The following is a 22,583-nucleotide window of genomic DNA, read 5'->3' as shown; positions in this document are numbered from 1 at the left end:
GCAGGACAAACCAGCAGAGAATTAACTGAGACACAGACAGTGCAGGACTGGTTCTCACCCTGGCCCAAAACTGAGGCACCTCCTTTGAGGAGAGCTCCTACCGCAATCAGCGTGGCTGTACACAGTGAAGCACCAAGGCATGTGCCTCACCAACCCGCTGGGGCTGGCCCCTGCGAAGTGTGGCCAAGTTCACATGGCACATCTGGCAGTTTCCTATTCAAGTACCAGCCAGAACGAGCCTTTAGTCAGTGGCAGAGCAAAAGGCTTTATCTGCTTGATTTTGTGCGTTGCTGCAAAATCTACCCCTAGGTTAAAATATTTCAGATCTTCCCTACTAGAGCAAGGCCTTGAGCTCTACATGTATGCATTTGTATGTTTCACTTTACGCATACAAGCTGGCCATTGGCAGTCAGCAAGCCTGTGCCTGAGTGTAATTGTTTGCAGGACCCAGGTCACTGTGCACAAGGTAACAGAGCTTTTAAAACACTCTGTTGAAGCTATTTCCCTGAAGTTCATTAAAGCTCTAAGTAGTAAAATAAATATATTGTATTATTTTAGTTACCCTCCTCTATGTTAAAGAATTCACAGTTAAAGGAAATGCATTACAATGGAAATGTTATACCAACTGGGATACTGTATTACTAGTCTGATTTTTTTATGTCATCATGCAAGATCCATTTTCATTTAATACCATTGATGTTTCTAATGAAGAGCTCTTGAACATTAGGTTTCAAGAGGGACATGTAATCTAAATAGCTGAACTTCCAGACAAAATGCTTTAGTGCTATGGCAAAATAATATTGCAGTCATTTCCAGCTGGATCCAATACTGCAATTTCTGGAAGATAATGCAAGCTGGGATTGAGATAATTAAATAGAAAAAAACACCAAAACAAAACACCAAAACCAAACAAGCACTTTTCTCAACTTTGTTTTCATTAAGCCAAATTCCAGAAAACAGCAGCAAGTATCCACATGATCCGTATAAGTTTTTACTACCCTCCTGAAGCGCTGTGATCACGTCCTGCATTTAATACGAAAGAATAACTGTTTCAAGACATTGCACACTGCTTGGTACTGAAGAAGGCAACTGTTTTGGAAACTACAGGAAACTATAATAAAGTGCTGTCCACCTTAGCAAATGGATGCCTTTGGACTGAAGATTGGGTGCAACTATAGCTAATCCAGTCTGTACTACCCAGTATTCAATCTGAATTGACTTAAATATTTTAATACACCACAAGAAGTGTCAAGTTGGTCAGCTAACTGTGTCCACGTGGCACTAGTAGATCATAGGTACCCATGAGGCATTGTATACTGGAAAACAGTCAAATTATTCTCTTCTCATTACATCTTGACTGGATACACAGAATTGGAGACTAAGAAAAGGACATGACCCAGCTGGGGAAAGAGATTGTGTGTATGTCCAAGATTACCTGCATGTAGAAGCTCCACATATGCTGCTGCAAGTGTTAATCGTATGGACAAGAATTTGCAATACAAGATCTAAACATCTCCGTATCTCACTGGTGATTATCAGGTTTTTTCCCAATTATTTTTTCTCTAGCTTTGCTTCTACATCCAGTCTTTTGCAGAAAACACAGTGTGTTTTTTAACACTTCCCATGTATTACACATGTATTATACATGTGTATCAGTGACTGAGTTACATTATGAACGGCTGGTGTGCAAGTTTAGGGTTCTGCCCGTTGAAACACAAAATATAGTACAGTTAGCATTGGCTCAGGCCACAGACTAAGAAATGCAGCCTGTGAAAAAGCCATGTCAGCCCAATTAATATAGGCATCGTTGCAGTCTCTGGGTTTTCCATTCTTTGTCTTCCACTTCTGGCATTTTTCTCCTTTACTTCTCCCAGGAATGGAGACCAGAGTTACAGGAGTAAATCATTTTAGCTGTCTTTCACGCTCACATACACAGATGTGGATCTGGGATGACCTGCATTTGAAAGACCACACTGTTCTTTCAAAATCCTTCAGCAGAAGGAACTGTAGCACCAGAAGAGAGGTCAGCACACCAGCCAACAAGTACCTGTAGCACACATTTGGCCACAGCCACACACCTAGACTGGCTTCTGTGTAGTAGGAAGGGGCAGTGCAGAGATCCTGCTATCAGAGATGGAACCAAAACCAGCCATGCAACCATCTCCCTGTTATTACCACATCTCCTAAAAGATTTCATTTCTTCTGATGTGTACAGCACTACCATTTGTCCATCTCTTGAATGAAATGAGTCTCACTGATTTCAAGTAGAAAAATCTTTTAAGTGGAGCAATATCCTAGGCAAAGGACTTTCTGAATTTAATAAAGCATCACTGCTCCTTGTCTTCTAGTCTTTAACAGCATTACCTTGTATTAAGTGGTTGAAAAAGAACATATGTCATTCTAAAGAAAAAAATTAAATATATTTATGACATTGAGATGATTTAATTGCCTTTACTCCACAGCATGGCCACAGACAAATAAAATCAAAGTCCAGGCTATTAAAACAACTTGGTATCTCAAACTTGAAGTGTCTTCCCAGGAATGCATGCATTACATATGTTATTTTTAGCTGACAGTGTTAGCAATGTCTGGGCCATTTCTAGTGACTCAGTTCACAAAGCAATTCATGACCGAAGTCAATACCTTTAGCACAGAGGAAAAAATATTCAATGCCCACATGCCACCTAATTCCTTACAACTTCATCTTATTTACCTTATTTAATCTCATGCACTGCATCATGCTTTCAACAAGGGGCCAATCCTGCTAACAGACTGTTAATAGAATAAACCTCTCTAATATAAATTCCTCAGGGATGCAAAGGGAAACCTTGGCAATAATAAAGTCAAAGGAAAAATTGTCTTTTATCCTCCAAACCCATTCCTTCTACAAAGGCCCCAATAATAAACCACAACAGTTATACAGGAAAAGACCACAAATAAAAACAAAGTATCCACAAACTCCAATTCAAATTCTTCTCTGGATTACTGCTCCCCTTCCAGTCATTTTCCATTCAAGCTCCTTCATCTGGGTACACTGTCACCCACAAGTGCTGGAGACCTGAGTCTATCTGTGGGATCTCCCTCTTAGCTTTTCTGCACGTGTTTTTCCTGCAAATACCAGGGCAGAGGTAGAAGAAATTAGGAGATACTCCATGGAGGAAGGGCAGAGGTTTAGAACTATCTGGGTGTTCCTCACTCATGTGGCAATTTCTCTGTCCACTTCTAGTTACTACAAAGCAGCATGTGTTAACTTTCATATCATGATGTTGATGCAGGGTAGAAATGTTCACCAAAGCATAATAATATAATAACTTATTTGGGTCAGGTTATTTGAATGAACTGATGCTAAGGTATTGAGCAGAACAACATATAAGCTATTAAGTGTTTTCCTCTGATCCCTTTACACTGAAAGGCAAATGCTACCCACACCTAATTAATTGACTGAATTACTCACACTGCTTCAGCTTTAACATCATGGTACATTTAAGTTGCATCAAACAGTAATTCTAGTGAGGAAAACTAGTATTATATATGAAAAATGGCTGCCAGGATCTTCCTGACAAGCACCCGTCCTTGCCTTGCTGATGTGTCACCATTCTACATGATTTATCCAGTACACAATCAAACTGTGTCTCACAGAGCTCTTGAACCTTCTGAAGCTTCTGTTTCTTGGGAGATCACTCTAGCCAAGCACTTCACTTACCTGTCAGCTTTCCTGCCCTAAAACATGCCTCGCTCCCCACTAGGACTGACCAAGAAGACGGTTTATGTGCATCTGGTAGGCATGCAACAGAGATCCCCGTCCCTGAGGCTCACCAGGGAGCACAGGCAGCACCAGGTATGTGAACTTCACCAAAACCAGCCTCCTCCACCTTGTCCTGGAGCCAGAGACTTCCTCTGTGTGCAGACCTTCCAATCCATACACCAGAGATTTGACAAACACAAGCTGTATTTCTGTGTTTTCCTAGAAACTGTGCAATTAGCAACTTCACTGAACACTATTACTCTGAAAACTGTGACAGAACTCAGGAAAAGGAGATGCTCTGGCCAGACATCTCTTGATGCTGTCAGAGCTCTGAGTCAATCCTAGCAAGCAGGAAAGGATCAAAAAAACAGTGCCTGAAGATACAAATCAACATAAATTTCATTTTCAGATAAATTAACACCTTCAAGAACATTTGCTCTTTAAAGTTAGGGAAAAGGGAAGAAAAGGAAAAGGAAAAGGAGAAAAGGAAAGAAGCAGAGAAGGAGAGAAGAAGAGGAGAGATTTTGAGACAAAACTCCCAAATCTTTGAATGTGCCTTTTAAAGGAATCTATCCAGACGGTTGAAACAAGATATTACAACGTATTTCAAGACTTTTGTATATTTCCCTCCTATCCATCTTTTTTATGGCTGAGAGTGTTTCAGCTGAATTTGTCTAAATCCCTGTATAGCTTCAGTTTCCCTAAAAAAACACTTTCCAGCCAATGAATTATTCATTGAGGATATTTCACTTTATTTCTGGCTCCTTGCCTTCCCTGAAGCCTCTAAATCTTTGGGATGGGAATGGACAAACTCCTCCTGTCTTCATGCCTCTAAGCTCTTGTCCATCACAGCTCTCCTTTGAGGGCAGTGGACTCTCCCGAGAAGGAATCGAAATGCAGTTTCAGCAGCAGCAGCCACCTCCACTTCAGAGGAACCAGTGTTGTATAAGCTCAAAGGGAGCACAGTTGTCTATGTTGAACCTGTCCCATTTCCTTTGAAGGACCGTACCTCATGGGGGTATTTACCTGTCACCGAGACACTAGCTCATACCCTGCAGCACTCGATCAGTGGTGAAATAACTGTGTGATCCCAGTCACCAGTTTAGTAGTCACTCTTTTTTTGGCTTCACCTAGAGCTCAGAAGCCTCAAAGCAAAAAGAGCCATGGGAAGAACCTCCTCAGCATTGTCAGTGACTGCGAGGTTGTTGTGAAGGGGCAGAGCTCTCCAACCAGCACGGCCTGTAACACTTCTGACCCACCGGTCCTGTGGACACAGGTGTAAGGGGAGAACCTGACAACGAGCAGCTACACCACGGCTCGCAAGATCTGCCAGAGCCTGAGCCTGTGGCTGCAGCGGCCCGCGCCGCCCCGGTGCCACACACTGTTTTCAATTACAAGTGTGCAGACGAGCCGGCATGGTGGTCCAAGATACACTCCAAGGGTGACAGCGGTTCCCAGTTCAAAAATATGTGACCCATTCAAAACATTTCGCGGAAGCACAATGCTTTCTTATTTTTATGTTAAGAACAAGATTGTTCTGATCTAAATTGATGGCTGTCCTATAGCTAATCACTATGCTCCAAAAGGTCAGACACGTTCTGATTAACACGCATCTTTTTAAGTTACATTTGGGCTCGTTGCTGTTTGGAGGCAAAGGGTGATCTTATTTTAGACAATTCTGTTTACTTGTCTTTGCTTCCATAGAGCTGTATATGCCATAAAATCTCATATCTAGCAGGCAAAATAAAAACTATATAAAAATTGATGTTCTAAAATATCCTGTTGCTATTACAATTTTTTAGAAAGGCAAGTTAAACACTCTTTGAAGAGATAGCTAATTAAAACTTACAAAATACTCAGATTAATCCAAGTTTGTGGCAAGTCTGGTTAACTAGTGACTAAAATCTCAGACTTCACACTAAGTTATTTGTGTGTATGGCTTATCACCATTTTAATATTCCTTCAATTCAATTTAACAGCATCATCAAACAAACATAGCTCCAGGCAAATGTAGTTTTAGCTGTATTTTCTCTGAGCAAAATTTTTGTCAACCTATATTGTCCGTATAAGTGCTGAAAATAAATCTGCTGCAAATACTTCGAGCAGTGGATTAACATCTGAATGCAGTTATAACATTGTAGGTAAAAATGTGTTTCATGATGATAAACTATAACTACTTGAACTTGATGATTTCTAAAAAGTAGAACAATCACTTGCAGAATGAGGATCGCAATACAAACAACAATGAACAATTACAGTTCCACTTTCAGAACTGATCCTATCTTCTGGAGCTCAACAGATGTTGTGTCACTATTGCTGAGGTGAAAACAGATATGAAAATGTAAATATTAAATATCTTGATACACACATAGAGCAGGCAGGAACACACCTATCATGGCCCTGGTCTTGCCCCCCAGAATCAATTACAGCTGCCTTTGATATTTTTCTCAACTACATGGATATTTTATTTCCTGAAAAAGCCTATATTTTTTCAGGCAACACCCTATGCCACACACATGGATGGAAACAAAGTGGGAGGTAATATGCAGGGAAATGGCCACCAAAGTAACCAAGAGCACCCTCTCCACATAACTAAAGTACCACTGTATTTAACTCTTGGGAGAGCCGAGCATCACTGTTAACAATGGATGAAACCACTGGCAGGAACTCAAACCCCACATACTGCATGCAGATGATTTTAATAGGATACAGTGTTTAGACCACAAAGGATACACTCAAGAGTAGCTCTATATATATTTGTTTACTTAATTGAAGGGGTGGAATACCATAGGCAACCGAAATACTCCATTTATTCTATGCACAGCAGTCAGTCTAGTGTCACAGACAGAATATACACCACCCTTCTATGAAGTTAATTACTTAGCCCTCATCTAGATTAATGTCTGTTGTGATTTATTTCTTTGCAATTCACCAGCAGGGTCTGATTTAACTAGTGCTGCCTTAGTAAAAAAAAAAGACAAAATATTAGCTTATATCAAAACCCCCCAACTTAAACAAAATCTGAATCAATTTTCAGCAAACTCTGACTTTTTTCTTCTAAGAAGAACAGTAACTTCTGAATTGTTACACAGTTGATGCTAAACTACGTTTTGAATACCAAGCTAACAATAGTGTTATTTTAATAATTTATATGTAATGTGCAAAGATATGCTGTACAAAGGGCCTACATAGGAACTGAACATTTGAATGCTCATTAAATCTTTCCCAAACTTAATACTCTTTGTCTGCATCAGTCATCTTGATGCCAGTCTAACAGGAGAACAAAATAAAACATAGCCCGTAAATTATACATACGTGACACATAAATGCATGTTAACTGAACATTAAAACTGCAGACTGTAACACTTCAAAGATAAGAAATGTCAGAGTTAAGACTAACTCCCTCAATTTGAGCGTGTTATTAATTTTGTGTTATGGTACTGTCTTTAATCTTAAAAAAGAAAAAAATAAGTAAGAAACAACAAAACCTGTGCTAGAAGCAAACACCAATTATGGAAAACTTCAGCCTGAAGGATTACAACTTGATAGAACATATAGAAAAGAAAACAAGGAATTGGAAAGTATCTTTAATTGTAGACAATGCTACAGTTCCACCTCCAAAACCAGAGCTGGCTTAGGCTCTCCTGAATTAACCAGAAGGAATGATGTCCAGGCTACAAAACAGATTATGCCTCCCTCAACTAACACACAAAAATGCTGCACCTTATATCGACTACAGAGGATAAAACATTCAGTAATCATCAGTCATCCTGAAAGAGTTGACTTCAAACTGAAATTTCAAAAACTTTGATTTCCTTAAATCACCTCTTATTTTTAAAATACTATGGCTGACTACAAGTTTATAGCTTGTTCTTCAGCCCACTGCTTTCACCAGTCATAATGAGAGGAGCATCTCTTATGCATCTCCTTCAAGGGATACTTGCAGTGGCAGAGAACTGGCCTGTAAGTTCTTGGAAACAAATGAGGTAATCAGCAGAAAGAGCAGAAAGAGCATCTGCCATGCTTGAGGAAAGCTCACAATTTTGCTTCAACAGAGGTGGTGCCCTAAGCAACAAAGTTCTTGCAGTTCCTGCCATTCCATTTCTTCTGTAATGCCACCAATTTACAGGTGGCATTTTTGAGAAAAATAGTAAGGCATGCTGCCTTGCCGTTCACCTCCCATGGGGATCTCAGGCATGCTCCAACTGTCATTTCTCAAAGTCACTGAAAAGTCCTGGAATTTTTGACATGCATTTCAGGACATTTAACATTTGGAGCTAAGGCATCAGGATTCCTCCTCTACCAAATTATGTTATCAGTTGTCATCATTGCACAAGTAAGCCTAGAAATACGAAATGAACTAAACTAGAAGGTAAGGAGCCCTCGACCTGTTCTTTCCAATACCTACTGTTGTTTTTGTTTTTTTTTTACTGACAACTACATTGATTGGAAGAATGAGCCCATCATTCTCACTTGAAATACCAGAATTTCAGCTTGTGGGGTGGCTGCACTGGCAAAGGTGCCTCCCTGGAAGTTCAGCTGCATGAAGGACTGTTGCCTCAGGGAAGAAATAAATCATACTCAGCTCAGCTTGCTTCCCCTCCAGACCAAGCTGGCCATGTCCATGCCATGATTCATGCCAGGAAACCTGTCAGAACAGGAACTGTAAAGGACTTCTGCCACAGCTTTCTGGCTCTCAGCTGGCAAATGGACTCTCACAACAGCAGCTTATAAACTGCTCAAAGATTTTAGTCAGCAGGAGAGTTGCTGCTTTCTCTGAGATTTTGTACACATCCCTTTATCTGCAAGAGCTCATCCATCATGAAATAGCAGTGGGGTTTATTTTGCTGTTTCTTTTTTTTTTTCATTTCAGACATGGATTCTTCCATCACTTAGGCACTGCAGTATAGATTTCACATTTAAATTAAACACAGAATATAGAATTTTAGCTGCAAAATAGGATGTATTAAGGCCCAGAGTTATCCTCAGTTGATATTTTAACTGTTACTTTCCAAGTCACGAATTAAGTATTTTTTATATGTTTAAAATACAGACCATTCTGCAACCCATAAAGATTGAAAACATAGTTAAGGATTCTCAAAATGAAAACTGCTACTGGATGTGACAGGTTGAAACCACAGAAGCCCCCTGAAAAAAAATTAATTTTACAAAACAGCCCTTGTCTCAGAAGTATTTTAACACCACAATGATAAGTCATGGATTTCTTGAAATTTGCAAATTGCTGCACACAAACTGAGCTTAAACTAAATTTCATACTTGGCAAATCTCCTCTTCCATACTCTCTGTTACTTACAGCTATGGACATTTTTCAGTAACATTTCTTTTTACATCAGAAAAGGGACAAAAAATTTCAGAGAAAATGTCACCCAGTAGACTAACTAGATACTTAAAATACATACCCTGTGACACAGCTAACATGCACTGACTACAGCTGTGGTCCCCCATAGTGGGGGACAATACAGGGTTAGGATAGGGGCAGACCAGCTAAAGCTGTCTCAGCTACAGCTACCACAGAAAGCCTGGACCCAGATTCTATTTTGCACTAAGCCTCTTGACAAATTTTCAGGAGAAGCAGTAACTGAGGAACTAGAAGTGAAGCCTGAGTAGCGTCTGTGTGCACAGATGGGTATGGCCCATCTGGGCTTCCCTTTGCTCTTTTTCTCTTGCCCTTTACAGTGCTTCCCAGCTCAGCAGGAAAATACCAGCAGGAAGACTGTCACACAGAGCTCTCTCCCTTCTCCCCCTCCTGCAGGCTGCACTGTGCAGAAAGGGAATGATCTCTTACAGATTCTCTTCTGCTCCTCTCATCACTTTGTTATCTGAGTGCCTTCCAATAGTGTATTAAGCTACGTATTAACTCCTGTCACATGTGGCTTGTTCTCTCTGATCCTCTCTGCAGGGGGAGGATCTGGGCCTTTGCAAAGGAAAAGGAAACATGAGTCAGCTTTAAAAGTAGTGTGCAAATGAATAAAAAGGAGTAGGGCCAGAGTTTTGTTGGTTTCTAGGTTTCTTAAGGTTTCTTAACTAGGTTTCTTAAGATTTTTATTTCATACAATGAAACATTGAATAATTCTTCTAAAAGATATTTGTATGATATTGGAAACTTATGTCTTTTTACCCCATGAAATTCTCTGAGGAGCTACTAAGCTGTCTCTAGAGAACTGCTGAAATATTTCATCATAAGCGAGTGGAAGCTAAGAATAAAGAATCAACTGATTTTTTAAGATGACCATTTAAACCCCCCACCCTTTCTGTCTGTTTTCACTAATACCCATTTCATTTCACTGTCTAATCAACAAATGAGAAAAAAAGGTACTTCCATTAAAAATCTGACACTTCCTCTTTTAATTCTAACAAGTAACATTCAGACAGTAAAATGGAAGTAGAATTTCACGTCCATTGATCTAGAGAGAGAAACAGAAGAAACTGTTGTTGCCAAGAACAAGCAAACACCCGTGCATAGGCAGGAGAGTGACCCTGTACACCAGGTGTGACCCATGTCTGCATCACACACAAGCACGTCACAAAATCCTGGGGATAGGCTCCGCTTTGAGAGGATGTTTGTCTCACCATCTCTACCCACTCTAGGACTTCAGCCTTCTGATAGTTAAAAATATTCTTCTAATTTTTGACTCAAATGAATACATGGGCAGCTTGCAGCCACATGCGCTGGTGGCAGCATGTCCTCAGCTCCACTAGGTCTCCTCCTCTGGTCCCAAGCACTCTGCAAGAACATGGAGCATCTATATTACCACCAGGCTCATGCTTCCCTGGCTTAGTCACACCAAGTTCTTCTGTCCCTTTCTACAGGCTACTCTCCTCTCCCCGTAACCCACATCCACATCCATCTCAGACACATTTCAAGAGTTCCTTTTTAAAATAAAATACTTTTTTCAACATAAGAATAAGGGATTTTGCACTCACAGTGCGAAGTAGAATGTGACCTGGAAGAGATAAATGGGAAAAAAAAGGGAAAAATAAATAATAGAAGCTGGATGAGAGGCTGCTTCTTTTATAACCAAAAGTGCAAAGAGCATTTGCAAAGTTTTGATCTTTTAAGCAACACCAGTTTATGAAGCTGCTTTGTAAGTCTGAAACCCACAATGAGGGAGACTGAGAAGGGCAGAGAGCCAGTGATGCCATATGATACGCAAGAGGTGGCAGAGAAAGGGAAGCACAAGGGCCCAGGCTGGCACTGGAGATAAAGATCTCCAATCCTCAGTAACCAGCCTTAGGTAACTCAGATTAATTAGATCACGGCTCAGTTTTCCCTCTTGAAAAGTACTTCCCTAATAAAGATTGTTATTAGGAACATAAGCCTCCATTCCAGCTCCTTTAAGTACCCAAACAGACTGAAATAACAAGGTAACTCATATCCCTTTCCATTTCTTATCAGACTAATACAACCTCACTGACAAGCAAACAGCCATCAATAGGTGTGTATAGGGAAATTTATACTCAGAGGTATAAACCAATGCATTTCTATGTATGGATATAGCTAAGCCTCATTTTAAACTGTAGAGGTATATAAACACTTGGTTTTAACTTATCAACATAACATTGTTTTTCTACAGAGGAATAAACCAGTGCTTACATAAAGACCTCAAAGCGTTCACAGTAACCTAAAGTAATGAATATTGTAATGAGAAACACAAGTATTTAGGGTGATAATGACTGGACTTTGCTCTACTTAGATCAGCTCACCCCCTATGGAGGCTACCAAAGCTTAAAGATTTTATCACCCTAGTAATCAGCAATGGGTAATGGCCTTCATAAAACACAGTAATTAAATTGACTGATTTCAAACTAGTGCATTTTTTTCATTAGGGAGTTCTTATTTACCCTACTTCAAAAATCCCTTTGTGAATACAGGCTATATCAGTCAAAAGAAATGATGAGGGACAAGGAGCTTGTTCTGCTCAATATTTCAGACATTATTCAAGTAAAAAGTTGAAGTTCCTGGAATTTTTTTTTTGTCATCTCTAAATGCTTCCAGTTTTAAAATCTTTCAACTTATAAAACTGGGGGGAAAAAAGGAAGCAAATCAAAACCACAGTTCTTTACATTTTCCAACAATTCTTAAGACATTCTGCTTTGTTAAAACATGTTTTTAAAATTCTCTGAGGCCAGGGTTCCAGCCTCCCTAGCAGAAATATCAACGATGAAATTTAATTATCCTTTATGCCTGGATTCTGCATGTTGTTGTAACTACTGCGTCTTACTTAATCTTTGAATGTTTTTGAATAAAACGTGGTTGTAAGCACAACCCCTTATTATTGCTGAAATTTGCCTCCATGATATGTGCGTGAGCCATTTATCTGTGTTCCAAGAATACTTGTAATTCAACACAGATTTTAAAATAAAATATTTTATGGTGAGTCTCAACTCTGCTTTTGTGGCAAAAAAAAAAATTTCCCAACTCAATTTATGCTCTACAGAAGCTTATGATATATATATTTATTTATATATATATATTTATGATATAAATACAGAAGCTTTATGAGGGCAAAAGCAAACCTACTGGAAAATCTACCTGAGTAACTACATGACACAAAACCTAGCTTCATATTTCTCTTGCTGGGCCACAGCAGTTATTAACTTCTTGAAAGAGACGCTGGATATGTGTTTTATGTATGAAATCTACAGTGAAACACAGGGATCACAAGACAGAAGTACAAAGTACAAATGCTTCCCCACTCTAGCCAGAAGAAAAAGTGACTCAGTAGTCATACCAAAATGTGAGAGCTGGTCACAAATATACTTTTGTTTCTGTCTAGAACCCTAAGAATCTCAGAGCAGCTGTTAAAGGCTGCTGGAATCAAAGGAAATTATTTTATAGGCACCAGCAGGATATCCTTACTGTACCACTTCATCCATGTACTTCAGGGCAGTTACCAGCTCCTCCCTCGCTGGTCATGTACTTGAAAATGAGATATGGGATTAACACCTATGATGGAGCAAATGGGGAAGTACACAAACAACCTAATACAGCAGCCCTAAAAAGGCTTAAGGCAGCATTAACTCTGCAACGTAACAAAGTCACATAAACATCCGTGGGACTTTGGTTTCACTGCAAGGAAACAAGGACAGAGGAAACAACTGTAGAAACAATACCAGGTAACTGCTTTGTTGGCAGAGCCAGGCTTCCTGAAAGGTTTTGAGAAAGACATTTTCTTACTTCTCTCCAGTCCACCTGTCACACTAGTTGCCTGTTCAAAGCATGACTAGAAGTAACTGTCTGAGAGACTGCCAAACAGATGCAATAGTTTGTCCTGTAACCACTTTAGCAAAATAATGTACTGCATTATGCCCCTTGTGATTACAGTTTCAAATTCTGTGATCCTGTGCTGCAAACTTGTTTTATATTTTATTAGAATGAAATAATAAGTCATTGACTCACAGTTTCTACCTACATACTCACAGTGCAAGCAGAATATGACCTGGAAGAGATAAACGAGAAAAAAAAAGAAATAATAGAAGGTGGATGACAAGCTGCTTCTTTTACAAGCAAAGGTGCAAAGAGCATTTGCAATAAGCACAGTAAGCAACAAACATGGTTGTTAGAGAATATTTTTGACAGCAGGCACTGTGTAACATCACTGAAGCGTGCACAATGGGAGCAAGCTTTCTAGAAAACAGATCTGCAAAACAGACATGCAGTTAGGTCTAACTATCAATCACCTGAACATGTGAATAAATCTATAGGCAGTGGTCCATGTTCTGTTAAAATCAGCTTCTACCATACAGAAAACTTGCTGCCCAGTAAAGAAGCCGTAAGGCCACAGGAGCTAAATTATACAAGTTATCACAATAATAATATCACAACTACTATGCCAGCAGAAGTTTGAATATTTAGATATTACAGAGACTAAAGTGTATATACAATGATTGGTTATATGTATTAGTTTAAGATCCCATCATACTGAAACAATCAGATTTTTGCATGTTTGGGTTTTTATTTCATTTCATAATTCACATTCTTTAAAACAGGGCTTACTGATCCACAAGAGCACATCTATATGGACTGTTTAAGTCTCCTCTCTGCTGGAATTGTGTGTGTGTAACTCCCATTAATGCTAATGGGCATAAAGCACACGCATAGAGGAGAAAATAGACCCCTCACTGTGAAAATAAATGTGTTCAGTTATTTTCAGATGTGATGCCAAAATCAAACAACTAAAAGTACATAGTCAAAGGAGATAACACTATACAGCCTAACTGAAAGTGTCACCATTATTTTTAACTCCCTGGTCATGGACCCTGCCGTGTTCTTCATGTGTCTGACATTTCTTGTTGTCATAAAGACCATGACTGCATAACATATCAACATGGGTCAAATCCTAAATTCTTACACAAGTGAAAACAGCCCTGATCCTACACTCCTTACCTTCACAAAGGACGCAAGGTTAGGCCTTATGTCTTATGCTTTTCACTTAGGTCATATGTTTTCTTTTTATACCATATCGGTTAATAGCTGCAGTAAACTTTACTGCTCTCTAGGATAGTTCCTTAAAACTGTGATGAATCTATCAAAGTAAAAATTCTTACCACCTAATTTTTTCCTTAATGGTTGATAGCCTGATGTTTTCTGCTCTGATTAAAATTCACAGAGTCAATGTTGTCTAAGAAACAGGTAAGAAAAACTGTTTCTCTAGTAAGGTGAAATTCAAAGATACGATGCTGTATTAAAATACAAATACAGTATTTCTTTCTTCTGCTGGAACTAGTGCTTTATGAGTTTACAGCTGATCTAATCTGACATTTGGAACAGCCACAAGTAAACGAAGGTTTTTAAAAAGGTGCAGTATAAGTGGAGCATTAATAATTTTGGTGAGTGTATTTAGGGTCTTTGTAAAGTGGCCTGCTAACTTTCTAATGCAAGTAATCACACCCATCTTCCCAAATCAGGGAGATGCACCTTCAAACAAGTGGATGCTACTGAGTTATCAGCCAGGCTGAGATGAGTTCTTCCAGTGATGAGGCCTTTTCAGAAGCTGATGTTGTAGGAGATGAGGAGAGTGCTGCTGCTGAAAGCTCAACTTTCACAGCTTAGTGTCAGGATTTGTAATAGTGCTGGGTCAAACAGGAAAGTTAGCTGCTGCTGGGTGCTGTATAGTCCAGCTCCCAGCCCCTTGACCCCAGCTACAGGCTCCCTCGTCTACTCCCATGTGAGTCATTTCATGGAGAAAAACAGCCCAAAAAACAAACAAACAAACAGACAAACAAACAAATACATACTTCTCTACTGATCTGTCTTTCTCTGCACAATACGAATGGTGACAAACCCTTCTACCTGCACAAAAACTGGGCAGCAAGGGATGTGGCTAAGGATGACTGGCAGGAGAAGAACTTTTCTTCCTAAACTGTCACACCAGCCCCATCAGATCCCAGAATCAAACCCCTACAAAAAGGACAGTCAAAGAAGGACCCCAGCTGAGCCAAAAACTGGCCAGTGTCTGCACAGTGAAGTAAAGCAAAATCCTTAAAGGCTGCCGTATTTCTGTACCAGACACTTCCAAGAGTGTACGTGCACTGTGAATCCCCCATGCGTCATGCCTGAGGACAGCTAAGGACGGAATCTCTCATCAAAGAGCTCTTTACAGACTGGCCCAGAGGCTTAATGACCCAAGAGGCTGCTACTCACTGTACATGCCCTTGGTTCCAGGCTCTTGTTCTACAAAAAGCCTCACTAGAGGCTTTATGGTGACAACAGTTGGGCTAGAGAATATATGAGCACCCTTCTCTTTTAAACCAGAAAATGGCACTAACAACACAGCAGCCCCAGCAGTGCTGCAGCCCAGATGACCTCTGCTCAATTTCATGCAGGAATTACTGCAGAGACTGATACTGCCTGACTGAACCAGGACAAATTAATGAGCTCCTTCATTCATTACAGCAGAGCAGGATTGGCAATGGTCTCTCAGTGGCCGTGTGGACAGACATCCATCGGTTTACTTAAGCGCATACGGAGCTGAGCTGGAGACACTGAGGCTCTGCAGGGGCAGGGCAGGCAACATCCCTGAAGCAGAACTCTCTATGTGACACTGCACTGGACTCACACAAATCAATACTGTTGAACTACTCTGTTTTCTTTTCCAAGTAATATAAATTTGTCTTTTTCATTTGAGTGTATCACTATGACTCATTTTGCAAGATGACGTCTTATTATACACAGGAAAGGTCAAAAACTTCAATATTACCAACTTCTGCATAGAACGCTATTTTCTTCTGGGTGAGCTTGCAGGAGTAAATAGTCCTATGAATGATTTGGTGTATGATATGCAAAAAGAGACATTTCTACAGCCTGTCTAGACTCTCAGACAAGATCAGACTGTGCTGTCATCAAAGACATTTCCACAGCCTGTCATATCACTTGAAAGACAGAACAATCGTGCAAAACGAAAAATAAATAAAAACAGCTGACCTGCCAGTGTCACAGTGGAAATCTGAGCACAGTAACCTTAGACAATTTAGAGATTATGCTAACAACATGGCAAGAACTTTCAACAAACATTTGTGAGGAAGGGCAACTCCTGCACTAGCGAATGAAATCCAAAAATATGAGTCATGCACAAGCAATTTTGCTATGGGCCATAAAATCACTTTGTGAGAGTTACAGATAATTCTGTATGCATTCTATAATGTTTCCCTACTGTGTAGAGATGTGTATCTCAGTATCCTATCACAGATAATGATGGAAAACAAATTCTCTACATAAAAGCTGATTGCTCAGAGATTCACCCTTACCTGTTCCAAGGGATTGTAATGCTGATGGAACACTTTTATACGGCATTCATCAACAAAGTGTTAGATTCATCACTGCCAAACACACTGCAGTTTAGATGCTTGCTATAGAGATGTATCAGGGTGAATTGAGAGCAGCCTTAGACACAGAATATGCATCCTGCTATAGTCTATCACGCATGCCCCTACTATCCTTCAAAATGACACCTCTCATTTCCTCCTGTTAATACTTTTTTTGCACATATTCAGACATAAGAAGCGGAATCAAATGAACAGATGCATTCTATGCAGGTCATGCTGACAAAAACTTACAGCAATAAGAGATACTGGAGTATAAAAGGTAAACCCTTTAGGACCAATTTTAGAACAGCACAGCCTCCTTTTGCACCTCAATTTTTTCTTTATGTTCTTTTAATTTGTTCCAAATGTACCCACAGGATCATTATAAAAAACAGCTTGAAAAAGACTGAAAGCTTTTAAAAGAGACTTCTGTCATGAGACTTCAAGAAGTTAACTCTTTTGCAAGGTAGCTTTACGATTAACACTGTTGGCAACCAAAATTCAAGGAGAACTCCACTGAAAGAATAAGACAGATTTTTTTCTTAAACTTGGACGTAGCAGTCTCCAGGAGTTGAGCTTAAAAACAAAACACAAAACCCCAAAAAACCAAACAAACCACAAAAGAATCCCAACAGAAGATACCTCTCCAACATCATAGACCCATATGCGGCCTTCTGAATCACCAACTGCTACCTCCTTCCCAGCCTGGGCCCAGCGGACACGGTTGAGGGCAGACGCTCCTTCTATGGTGACACTGGCTGTGGGAACCTGTTGAAACAATAGGAACAGGAATGACAATAAAATCACACTGCCGACAAACCCAGGGGTCAGTTTTGAATGTCCTGGATGAGTCAAAGTCCCTTGGCATTGCTGGAAGAAGCGAACAACTCTCATTGGGGTGAGAAAAAAAAAAGCAAAAGGATTCATTGCTTCTGTGATGATGTGCTAAAAAGAGAGAAGAGTAAGAGATTGCTTGGAATGAACAGTAAAGGGCAGTAAGTGAAACCATGTTTTCCTCCTTAGCCCTGGAAACATGCAACACCAAATATTTTCTTCTAAAAAGTCACTAACATGACCAAGAACCAACTGAGAGCAGGATTTGGCTTCAGTCCTGGCCTGGCTTCTGACTCAAGCCCAGATAACCTGACAGTCAGCAGACACATCTCTGTATTCATGCTGACACATCCTTTGAATCCATACTCACCTCTGTGGCTAGATGCAGAGGTTGAAACTTAGGTATTCTATCAGAAAAGTCCTGAGCTAATCACTTTAGAGTGAGCACATGGCAGAAGTGAGAACAGCTGAGCTGACATTTTGGAACTCCTACAATATATTCCCACAATTCTCTTTTACATCCCCAGGACATTACTTCTGCTTTAAATACACTTGGATGCTGTCTAATTCCTAAACCCCCTCCCTGCCCCAAGTAAACCAACTTAACAGGTGATCCACAAGAACACATAAAGATTCTGGTTAATGCGTGGGATGAATAAAGCAATGAACATGATCTCAAGAGAAGTGTTTGTCATCTACGCTGGAATGAGGGCATCAAAAGATGCTGCAGGAGGAAGGAACTGTGTGGGTGTTTGTCCCAGATAGTTGATTTAGGTCACCTCATATGACAAATGACAGTAACCTGCAAGCCTACTAATGCTCCACCCAGCCGCCTTTAATAGGAGAGAACCTGCCTGAGCAAGGAGCCTGTAGCTTGGCATAACACTCTTCCAAACAAGACTTTTTAGTTTCAGTGTCTTTCAGGTCAAGGCAAATGGGATAGGATAGCTGCAAAAACAACTCCTCCACTGCATCCATCTGGTGGGAAAAGGTTTCGGTAACATTGTGAGATGACAAGGGAGTGTCCCAGGATCTATAAATGGGTATAGAATGGAGAGCAGTCCAGGTTAAAAAGAGGTAGCTGGACAAGAACCAGAGTCCCGGCTATGCTGGGAGGAGTGACAGGTACTCCTTCTGTCCTCATTGGCAGTACAGTGCAGCAGGAGCAGGAAGAAAGCAGCTTGAAGGTCATACTAAACCCTGGTCTGAACACTGACAAACTGGCAAGATTAACAAAACCAGTACTTCACTGACTTCATCTCGGTTCTCTGACTGTGAGAACTGAGACAGGTCTAAAGACCCTGGAGAAAAATAATTTTAAAATGAACATTGTACAGCTCCTATGCCACTCTCCTCCTCAGCTCTAATGCCTTCATTGTGTCACACCAGATGAGTGACAGCAGGAAGCCAAACCTCTGCAGACTTGCCGAGACTCTCGCTGCAGCCGCAGCGCGTGCACTGCCACGCCAGCAGCTGGACAAGGACCGGGAATCTGGGCTGCTTCCCTTGACTCTCCCCCGAGAGGCTCCCTGCTCCCTCTCACCAACCCTGACACCAGGCTGCCAAACCAACTGGCACCTCAAGCGCAAGGATTCTGCCACAGCTAAAGCATCATCTCGGCAAAGGGCTTCACAGTAGTGTCGTGAGCCCCACAAGAGAAACGCAGGAGGATTTTGTTTGCAGAATGATGAATTATGTAGAAATAATGCTGGACACCAATCAGAAAGCAGATACCATCCTCCCCCCCCTTTAGGAAGTTATTCAAATGCAAATAATTACTGGACTCATCTCCCCATTGTGCAAGGCCCAGGTCCTGTCCAAGGCAGTATTACCCAAAAAAGCTGGCATGCACTAACTCCTTGTCCCGGGTCTTTTACCTAAGAACAGTCAATGGCCGTAAGCTGACATAGAGTCATTGATCCACGATAAAAATCACAGTAGAAAATAAGCAAGTTTTAGTGCTGTGATCATGGATTTCTGAGAAAAAAAAAATCCAGACAAAGTTAATTTCATAACATTTGGGATTGAATTTTTTCAAACAGCTAAATGCCACATTTTAGAGGACTGAGCCACTAACCAGCTACATTTCTCAGAAAGCTGCAGATCACAGATATATGTTTCATGTGCAAATATACAGTGTATATTTAGGGCATTGAATTTTCACAAAATCTTTCAGGAGGCTGTAATACATAACTCTAGAGCTGGGGCTTGGTTTAGGTTTTTGTTTTTGGGGGTTTATTTTTTGTTGTTGTTAATACTGCATTCTTTCAGTTCTCCACATAAAAATAAGCACAAATGCCGCAGACACAAGACACAACCCATTCTTTTTTAAAAACCTAATGGTTTTGAAAAATCCTGTTACTAATCCACAAAGCTATCTAACAAAATAAAAAGCAATACTGAAACAGTCTTTAAAAATCCAAAGAAAAAGCGTTTTCTCCAGTGATATGGAGAGAAATATAATCAAACCATAGTATCTTAAAATAGATTTGTCTGTTCTCAGTAGTGATAGTTTAAATTACACATGCCTATTTTAGATTTCAAGGTAAGAGTTTATTTATAATGGTAGCATTATGTTTTTAAAATCACATTTGAAATGCCTTATAAATTCTGTGAAGTTGGTGCTTGTCAGATTTTAAACAATTTTGAAATGAAATTTTAACAGATAAGAGATTAAGAAAGATGCAGTCAGAAAAACCTGCACGATTAGAATACAGCTTTTTATTATTATTTTCATTGCCTATGTAGTGTCAAAACCTGCTTGCAAATACATCTGTTACCTGTTTCTAGATACAGACACCATCCTCACACTTTAAAAGCTAAGGTACAACATACAAAAAAACTGAGAAACATCTGACAGGATAACGCAGAAGAAATAAGTGACTTTGGAAGTCAGTTTCGTATCAGCTCGTACATAAATAAGACTCATCAAGCACCAAGAGATCCTCTCCAATCTTGATCAAAAAATAAATGTTACGGATACATTGGTAAGAAAACAGCATTTGCTATCCTGAAGCTTTTTGCAAACCTCATTACACTGATCCATAAAAATAATATTCAGTTTGCAAAAGAATGATGGAGTGGGTAAGGATTTTTTTCTTTTCATCTTTTTTTGATATGCATTTATCAGATATAAAAGAAAACGTGATGTACTTCCTTGCTATTACAAAAATAATTTCTGATATGCAGAAATAAACATGAAGTACACCAATAGCCTTGCAACTTTGCAATGAGATTTTGAAAAGAATTATTACACTGATTAAATCCTTGGTACAGTCCAACGATCTAAATTATTTGGTCAGAAAGCATCCAGCTCTCAGGAAAAATGTTACCAATAAATACCGAGAGCAACACTAGTGGAAACTCTGCTGTGATTCAAAAATTTGAAGGTAGCATATTGTATCTAAACCCAGGTCTTTTCTTAATTGATTTTCAAAATGATACCTAAATATTAATGTGGCTTATTCCCCAAATTAAACAAAGCCAGGACTCCTTAATAACAATCACATCTAGTTCTTACACAGAGATTTTTATCAATAGCTAGCAGTTAAACACAGTAATAGACCTGTCATTTTCTACTGTCTTCACAAATACTTTGACATCACATATCTGACATCTAAAAGTAATAACGATCTGAAAAATAGGTGTTTCAAGATCTCTTATTACAGAGGCAGAAGTGCTGACAAGGAGTTTTTCTTAGCAAATAGCTGTGCAGACTTAAACGGCATAATCAATTACAGAAATCTGGAAAATTATTAGCTAATTATGACCTACCAGATAGAGGGTAAAGGCAAACAACGATCACTTTCAGTTATGATGCTTAGAAGAACTGTTTGCAGTTCTCTCTTTCAGAGATACTTTTGTTGCTTCTCCTGCATAACAAAACTTCACATCTATTCAGAATCTGTCAGTTTATCATTTATACTGATGTTTTTATTTGTTTCATCACTGCTCAGTAAGGAAAGCAAATTATATTTCTGTGTCCAGTGACCCAAATTTGATTCTCATAAAAACACAAAGCTCGGACACCATGGAAATAGGTCCAGTCTGATCCTACATGAGAGCTGATTTTGACCTCTGAGAACGGAAATAATTTGTGAAATCAGGGGGTGGCCTTGCATGCAGAATAAAAGCAGGATGAAGCTTGAAATTAATTCTTTTTTTTTGATGTTCCTATATATTTATATGTAAACACACTGAAAGCAGCAGCGGTTTGCTACGTACAGCCTTATTATTGATGGGAATGGGATCAAGCAGTCCAGACTAATTTTTTGGAAAGAAATTATGGTCTCCTTGAGTAAAATGGCAAAACATCAGTTGATTTCAATTTCAGTCCTGGTACTTGGGGGGAAAGGGGTTTTTTTTCTTCTCAAAATGCTGGGTTTTATGCTCTGTGTTTAAGCCTGCATTAATGAGAACACCTGAAGGATATGTCCCTCCCTTCCCAAAATAAATTCTTAGGAGACTCCTCCTGAATATCCTCCAGCTGTATGTGCTCTAATTAAAAAGGCTGCACTGCTTCCTGCTCAGAGCACTTCAAAAGGCCTCAGTGCTCTCCTTGACAGTGCAGTGCCCGGTGCTGGTTCCTCTTACCTGTCCGTGCTTATTTATGGCACGCACCACTCACTGGAAGCCATAAAAGGCGCCCGTATTTTACTCTGACTGAAACGTAGTGCAGGTTTATGTGAAAGGTATATTAATGATCCAACTAATCTTAAAAAAAAATAAATTAAAAATAGGGTGTAAGGAGGAAAATACTGCAGCTTGTTCTTCCATCTTCTCTTTTTTTGGGACATAAAAAGAAACTCACCAGCTAATAGGTGCCCTTTTATTTTTTTTTACAGTCTGTTTGTTCTTAGTTTTACATTGCATTAAGTAAAAACAAGGAAGACTTAGTGCATGGAAAAATACTTCAATTTTTTTGTGCTGGAAACTGATTACTGGCTATCTAAGGTGGTAACAGGTTTTCTGAAAATCATTTTTGGGTGAAACTCAAATCCAAAAAAACCAGTATCAATTTAAGCCTCTGCTGTTTTTTAAAATTTGAAATAATAAGAGGAAAACCCCGAGGTTTGGCACGTTTAGAGAGATACTTTTTAAAAAACAGCGTTTATCAGTCGCAATCCTTGCTAAAAGTGTTTGGATTAACCTTTTCTCACCAGTGAAATTCAAACGTGAG

The 22,583-nt window shown here is 39.6% G+C and overlaps 1 protein-coding gene across 7 annotated transcripts in view; it reads right to left on the bottom strand.

Annotated features, from left to right (window-relative positions):
• Window positions 1-22,583, bottom strand: part of DYNC1I1 (dynein cytoplasmic 1 intermediate chain 1) — a 185,939-nt gene that overhangs the window by 970 nt on the left and 162,386 nt on the right. For all 7 annotated transcript variants that reach the window (XM_038127778.1, XM_038127774.1, XM_038127776.1 and 4 more), the window contains one exon: window positions 17,213-17,338. In XM_038127778.1, the coding sequence (XP_037983706.1) occupies window positions 17,213-17,338 (126 nt within the window). The remainder of the gene's footprint in view (window positions 1-17,212; window positions 17,339-22,583) is intronic.

The sequence above is a fragment of the Motacilla alba genome, chromosome 2 (assembly GCF_015832195.1).
Source record: "Motacilla alba alba isolate MOTALB_02 chromosome 2, Motacilla_alba_V1.0_pri, whole genome shotgun sequence".
Lineage (NCBI taxonomy): Eukaryota > Metazoa > Chordata > Aves > Passeriformes > Motacillidae > Motacilla > Motacilla alba.
Note: the sequence above shows the minus strand (reverse complement) of the source record. Positions and strands in the feature narration are given on the sequence as shown.